The sequence below is a fragment of the Ceratina calcarata genome, unplaced genomic scaffold, assembly GCF_001652005.2.
Source record: "Ceratina calcarata isolate Rehan_Ccalc_2016 unplaced genomic scaffold, ASM165200v1 scaffold1948, whole genome shotgun sequence".
Taxonomy (NCBI): Eukaryota; Metazoa; Arthropoda; class Insecta; order Hymenoptera; family Apidae; genus Ceratina; species Ceratina calcarata.
The window spans coordinates 10,457-17,961 of NW_017141030.1; the positions used below are offsets into that span (position 1 = coordinate 10,457).

Consider the following 7,505-nt stretch of genomic DNA (forward strand, 5'->3'; position numbering starts at 1 on the left):
AAAAATGATAACAGTAAACAACGAAAACGACCGCGACCCCAAAAAAAAAACTCGGAAACCGGAAGTCGCACAGACACTGGACCCGACCCATCGGGCAGCCTGAGAAACTCCGAGCAAAAGCACCCCCCGTGGACAGTACATTGGGAAGCAAACGGAAACGGAATTACGAAGAATCGGAGCCATGTGGCTCTCAAGAGCAACCAGACGACCGACGATGGCACAAGTACCGACCCCGACCCATCGAACGATCCGAAATTATGCAAACCAGGGTGGCCCGGAAAACCCCAATCGACGAGCCGGCCCCAAAAACGGCAATAAACGACGAAATACGCTCACGGCCCCAGGACGGTCCCCCGAAACCGGAAGCTACGCAGACACCGAACCCGACCCACTGAATAACTCAGGAGACTCCGAACAAAAGTATTCCCTATCACTGGACCACACAACAATAAAAATAAACCCTCTAATTACAAATAACACCGAGACATCGGTATCGAGGCCGAAAATAAAAACACAGCTGACTGCAAATGAGTATTCACAATTAAAAACGGTGAACCTGAAATAAACGAAATACAAAGCACGCGTTACCACCTGAGGTTCCAGCCAAGAGTACATGGTTAACTTCGATAAAGCACTTGCACCGGCTGCCAGAGCTCCAAGCCTTCAATCTACTGCAGCACCTGCAAACAAACATAACCTATCAATTCACCATACGAACGTCGAAACGACACTTCTAAATGGTATACTAGGAGAAAACCCATACAAAGGCCCCAGAAGGCGTAGACGACGCCACATCCCCGCGTATGTTACCACATCCATAAAATGTCACATGTCACTCCCTTCGCATTTCTAGGTATAACCCCGCATCTAATTCTTCGCACGATAACCCCTTCAACAGAAATAACTCCAGCCAACAAAAACCTGGAAATGACAGGAACTAAGTAGCCACAACCAATAATTACCCTATACAAACAATAAACAACCAACCACTCAACAAAAAAGAGCCACCATTCCAATACATATCAATATTACTACACACACATATAATCTCTCGCTCGAACAAATCACATCGTATATGTATACACATGCATAACCTCTCGCTTGAGCAACAGCATAGAATACGCAGAGAGAGACAGAGAGCGCTCACTCCGGGGCCTCCGCACCCTCCACGCTAGTGCTGCACCTGGCGATCAACTCGGGAAGCGGTGATAAGAAAGGACTACCTGGTCTGGCTCGCGTTCCATTAACGTACAATTTGCTCAAACTCCGGAAATAAAAAAAATAAGTTCAGAAGTGAAGTTTCTAAGTTAATGCGTTGTCACACATTAATCGAAATTAACTTCAAACATTTGGTCCTTCGAGCCGGATTTGCTCGCAAATTGGCGACTTCCATCGACGCGCGAGTGCAAAGTGCATCGACCACCGTGTGGAACATCTAGAACGTGAACGGTCGAACGATTTCCAGGACAGCAAAGTGGTCAACATCATCTAGGATAAGTTAAAAACTTTATTCAAATATCCGTTGCGTGACGGTTGCATTTGAACGCGCAAAGTAAACAGAGGTCGCGCCGACCTTTCGCATCGCGAATACAAAGACAAAGGTGGCAAAAAACGAGTCCGATCAAACCGTCGCGAGGAGTTTTCGTTTTCTTTGTGTATGCTGTTTTTTGCTTTCGCGACCGTAATAATTTGAACTGAAATGAACTTTCATAAACATGAATTCAAATACGTTCGACGAACTATTACGCGAGCAAGAAGAGATCGCTGGCCGAATACAGCGATTCTGGCTAAACGTAACAAAACTCGGCAAAGAACGAATCACACGTTCAGTTATAGAGCAACGCCGGACCCTCTTAGAGCGGTATTGGAACGCGTTCTTTGAAAGTCATCGACAGTTAATGCGCTGTAAAGAGGCGAGCAACAGTGTCTACGTCCAACAAGACACGTTCGCTAATGTGGAAGAAGCGTATCTTCACGCCGCAAGCATGCTAGCGCAGGTCTTGGCCGAGTGTTCGTCAAAGGGCGAACCTACTGCATCCACTTCGGCAGCGCCTCAGCCGCAATTGCCAAAAATTGCGTTGCCGACCTTCTCGGGAGACCCCTTGCAATGGGAGAGCTTTCGAGATCTATTCAAGAGTCTGGTTCACGACGTGCCCCAGCTCTCGGACGTGAGGAAGCTGCTATATTTAAAATCTAGCCTCACTGGAGCAGCAGCCGAGGTTATTAAAAATACCCCAGTAACCGATGCCGGGTATCGCGGAGCCTGGGAAGATTTGGACGCGCGTTACGGCAACTCACGTATTCTGTCCTTCTCCCACCATCGCAATCTTCTGTCTTGCCCATCCGCGAAACACCAATCCTCCGCGGAATTAAAGAGACTCTTGGATACCTTCCGGCAAACAATTCGAGCCTATTCCACTCTGCGCAAGCCGGTTGAAGCCTGGGACGAATGGTTTATGTACTTGCTTAGTCAGAAGCTTGATAAGGTGACGCACATGGCATGGGAAACATCCCTTACCCAAAGCCGGGACATTCCGAGTTTCCAACAACTATCCCAATTCCTAGAAAACCGAATTCAAGCGTTAGAAGCCGCCCAGTTGACCGATCCGTCTTTCGCGTCTACGGCGAATAAGCAATCGTTACCCCGGGCGCGAGATGACAAGCCGCGAAAAAATGAATCCACTATACTGACTTCTTCGGCTAAACCCGTGGCTTCTCGGAAGTGTCCCTTATGCTCCGGAACGCACTCGCTTGGTTACTGCGCCAAGTTCAAAGCCCTGACAGCTCTACAACGTCGAGATCGAGCCCAGCAGTTGAAAGCCTGCTTCAACTGCCTGAGTATAGGTCACGCAACTTCCAAGTGCCCGTCGACTCACTCCTGTCTTGCGTGCAACCAGCGTCATCACACGCTGCTACACGATACCTTGGGAGACGATTCAAAAAGGACGACGGTACGGGAAGTAACTCCAGCGTTTCAAACCGCTGGTCTGACGGAAGATGCCAACGCAGCTGTTTCCATGACGGTCACCGCGAGATCCACAGCTCTGCTGGCCACTGCAAAGGTGCGAGTCGAAGGTCCGACTGGAGACTTCCTGGACCTCCGTGCACTTCTAGATACCGGGTCAGATATATCCATCGTGAGTACCTGGGTGGTGCAAGCCTTGCGCCTCTCACGGCGACCGGTCCGGGTGGCCATTTCTGGAATCCAGGAAAAGGAGAGCGGTATATCGAGTTCGGAGGTAGACATACTGGTACGGTCCAGAATAGATCCGGGCTTCAGTCTACCGGTGCGAGCCTTGGTCCTTCGTAAGCTCACTTCTTGCTTGCCATCGCAGCCAGTATCATTAAAATCCTGGCCACACTTGGCGGGGCTAACGCTGGCGGATCCGGACTTCGGACTTCCCGCCCGCGTTGATTTAATTCTTGGCGCTGATGTGTGTGGCGAGCTGTTACAGGACAGTTCGCGTCATGGACCTCGCGGGACTCCGATTGCCAAACAAACTCCCTTCGGCTGGGTATTGATGGGGCCTGTTCCAGATGACTCCAGTCAAAATAGCATGACCGTCCGCAGCCTTCATTGTCGTTCCGAAGAGACGACGAATTCTATTCTTCAACGTTTTTGGGAGTTGGAGGAGCTAAATTATCCGCCCCCCTTGAGTGAGGAAGATGAACGCACTGAGCAGCATTTTAAAGACACGCACGACCGGCTACCTTCCGGTCGGTACAGGGTCCGATTGCCGTTCAAACTGGATCCAGAAAAGAATCTGAGTCATTCTCGGGCAACCGTACTCCGACTGCTGTTAAATTGCGAGCGGCGTGTTGCCAACAATCCCGCTTTAGCCTCAAAGTATGAGCAATTTATGGAGGAGTACCTCTCGTTAAAGCACATGGAGCCGGCGAAGCAATCGGAGACTCGTAAGTCATACTACCTCCCGCATCACGCGGTGACAAAGAAGCACGATCCCTCTGGAAAGCTTCGGGTCGTCTTCAACGCTTCTTTTCCTACTGCGACGAGGTATTCGTTGAACGACTGCTTAGCGGCCGGTCCTAAACTGCAGTCGGATTTATGGATGGTCCTAACCAGATGGAGGCTTTATAAGGTGGTATTCACTACCGATATAGTAAAGATGTTTCGGCAGATTCAGGTACATCCTGAGGACACGGATTGGCAGCGAATCCTTTGGCGCATTCGCCCGGACGATCCAGTCCAAGATTACCGACTGACCACCGTCACATACGGCACAGCTTGTGCGCCATTTTTAGCCCTCCGAGTACTTCGTCAGCTGGCTGAAGATGAGAGAGAGCGTTATCCTGCTGGGGCGAATATTATAGAGAGCCACTCTTACGTGGACGACATCCTCGCAGGCGCCGAAGATGAAAACCAGGCTCGATCGCTGAGAGAGGAAGTAATTTCCATCTTCAGGGCCGGAGCTTTTGAGCTCAGCAAATGGGCCTCGAATATGCCGGAGTTAAAGGAACAGGACTCGGATTCTCGTCTGTTTCAGGACGTTGCTGGAGTTAGCACCCTGGGAGTTCTATGGACCCCGGAAAGAGACACCTTCTCTCTGCGGGTGCTTCCTGCAGTGTCAAAACAACCCGGGTATACCAAACGCAAAATTCTTGCTGAAATTGCAAGTTTCTTCGACCCGCTAGGTTGGGCTGCACCGGTCTTGATCTATGCCAAGATATTGATGCAAGACCTCTGGATTCTGGGAGTCGAGTGGGATCAAGAACTCCCCGAAGAGGTGCGCTTACAATGGTGTCGATTCCGGACTTCCTTGGACCAGCTCGACGCTTTGTCCATTCCCCGTTGGACAAATTATTCGAAGAGTGCGCGGAGCGTAGAACTTCATGGCTTTTGTGATGCTTCACAAAGAGCTTATTCCGCCGCGGTGTATATGAGAGTGGCATATGCGGAAGATACCTCTACCGTTTTACTTGTCGCCAAAACCAAGGTCGCTCCGGTCAAGGCGGTCAGTGTACCCAGACTGGAGTTGTGTGGAGCGGTACTCCTTGCCAAACTTCTCGTGACCGTGAAGAATGGACTCGACGTTACCACGACAATCACAGCGTGGACAGACTCGAGTGTGGCACTCTGCTGGATCAAAGGGCATGCTTCGTTGTGGAAGCCGTTTGTGGCTCACAGAGTAGCCACCATACAGGGCCACATCCCATCTAATTGCTGGAGACATGTGGGGACAGCTAGTAATCCCGCAGATTTGGCGACCCGAGGTATCCAACCTTCCGAACTTTTGTCTTCGGATCTATGGTGGAAAGGACCACCTTGGTTACAGGCTTCGCCTGCTGCGTGGCCGGCTCCGATGTTACAGGATCCAAAATCAGCGGAGTTGGAAAGGGGAACCGCCCAAGTACACGCGGCTCAAGTTAAAACGCAGCATCAAACAGATCCGCTTCTGAACCGATTCTCCACCCTTTCCCGCCTCCTCTCAGTCATTAGCTACTGTTTCAGGTTCAGTCGGCTAACCAAAGGGCAACCTGCGGAAACGGGTTTTTTGAGAGCTGCAGAGCGCGCCTCAGCTCTTCGAGCGGCGCTACGTATCTCTCAAGCCACGACGTTTCCAGACGAGATTGTCCAGCTTCAACGGACAGGGAAACTACGGCCGAAGTCACCGCTCGCCGCTTTGCAGCCTTTTCTGGATGATGGCGGACTATTAAGATTGGGAGGAAGGCTTTCCAACGCACCGCTTCCTTACAATGAACAACACCCGATCATTGTAGCAAAAACCTGCCCTTTAGCTACGCTTTTGGTGAAGGATGCTCATCTGCGACTTCTCCACGGGGGTCCGCAGGAAACCAGAAGCCTCCTCGCCCAGAAATTTTGGATATTACGGGGGAGAACGTTGGTGCGAGCTATTATCAAAGGATGCGTGCGTTGTGCCCGGTTCAGTGGAAAGCCTGCCAGTCAACTGATGGGTCAGTTGCCAGCAGCGCGTGTGACTCCCCAGCGAGCGTTCCTCTCCACCGGAGTGGATTATGCTGGGCCTATCCTGCTTCGAACATCCGCAGGACGGGGCCACAAAGCATACAAGGGCTATATCTCGCTCTTCATTTGCCTAGCTACAAGGGCAATCCATCTCGAGGTCGTGTCGGATATGTCAGCCTCGTCATTCTTAGCAGCCTTTCGTCGATTCGTTAGCCGTCGAGGTCGTTGCACAACCCTGCTGAGCGACAACGGCACGGTGTTCCATGGGGCCGACAGGGAACTGCGAAACCTCTTCAACGGAGCTTCGGATTTCTATGGCGAAGCGGCAGCCGCTCTTGCAGCCGATGGGACGGATTGGAGCTTCATCCCGCCACATGCGCCTCACTTTGGCGGTCTATGGGAGGCAGGGGTTAAAACCGTAAAATATCACTTGAGGAGAGTCATCGGCGATTCCAAACTCACTTTTGAAGAAATGTCGACCCTCCTTTGCCAAATCGAAGCTTGTGTTAACTCACGACCGCTGCACGCGCTTTCGGATGACCCATCCGATCTGTCGGCACTCACACCCGGTCACTTTCTAATTGGGGAGCCACCATCCGTTGTTCCAGAACCCGAGGAGGAGCCGAACCGCTCGGCTTTGTTGTCCCGTTGGCGTCAAATAACACAAATGCGCTCCCATTTTTGGCACCGCTGGAGGAGGGAGTATATTCAACACCTCCAACAATTGACAAAATGGCGCCAACAACGAGAAAATCTGAAGGTCGGGAACCTTGTCCTCATACGGGACGACATATTACCTCCGACAAAGTGGAAGATGGGACGCGTCGCTGAGTTGCACACTGGGCAGGATGGATGCGTTCGAACGGTAACCGTCCGAACGGAGACGGGCTCGCTGTTACGGCCCATCGTGAAGCTTTGCCTCCTACCAGTCGCTGACGAAAACGACAACTCGCGGTCTCCGCCGGGCTCACCGGTAACGTGAGACTATTCAAGTTACATGCATTTTCCCGTGACTGAGCTCACGGCGGGCGGTTCGCTGTCGGCAACCCCCAGTTTCTTTAGTTGAACACTTATCATTATGAATAGCATTTGTAAATTTGTACTTTCTTTTCTTTTAAGAGACAGGGCCCCACTAAATGTGATGGTCTTGTCTTTGCCCTGCAAAGAGGCGGGCGGTATGTTCGAGCAACGGACGTATGTTTTAAATCCGACATCGGTGACGACCGCGAGCGTTGCGTTTCTCCCGCTCCGACTACCTACGTAGGCCGGCGAGGTAGACGGGGGGGTCGGTGTGGCGCCAAACTTCGGCGATATTCGCGAGCACCGATGATCGATCGCTATCGATCAGTTACTCTGGTTACAGCCTTTGTTATGAGTGAACGTCCTTTTCTTAAAAGTCGTTATTTTCTTTGCGAACGAAATGCTTCGCTGCCGAACAGTGCTTCGGAATCTTTCCATATTTTAAATAATTGGTTTTAAGAGACTTGTACAGAGAATTAATAGTATTAAGTGTAAATACAGTGCTAAAATAAGACATTTAAGTTTTGTTAAATAAGAAAAG

The 7,505-nt window shown here is 50.9% G+C and overlaps 1 protein-coding gene across 1 annotated transcript; it reads left to right on the forward strand.

Moving 5' to 3' along the window:
* The first annotated feature begins 1,898 nt into the window (after positions 1-1,898).
* On the forward strand, positions 1,899-6,926 carry LOC108622006 (uncharacterized). The gene has a single exon (XM_018019635.1). The coding sequence runs from the start codon at positions 1,899-1,901 to the stop codon at positions 6,924-6,926; it is 5,028 nt and encodes a 1,675-aa protein (XP_017875124.1).
* The last annotated feature ends 579 nt before the right edge of the window (positions 6,927-7,505 follow it).

Excerpts from the sequence above, each read along its gene's own strand:
- LOC108622006 (XM_018019635.1), top strand. The coding sequence starts at position 1,899 with ATGCGCTGTAAAGAGGCGAGCAACAGTGTCTACGTCCAACAAGACACG.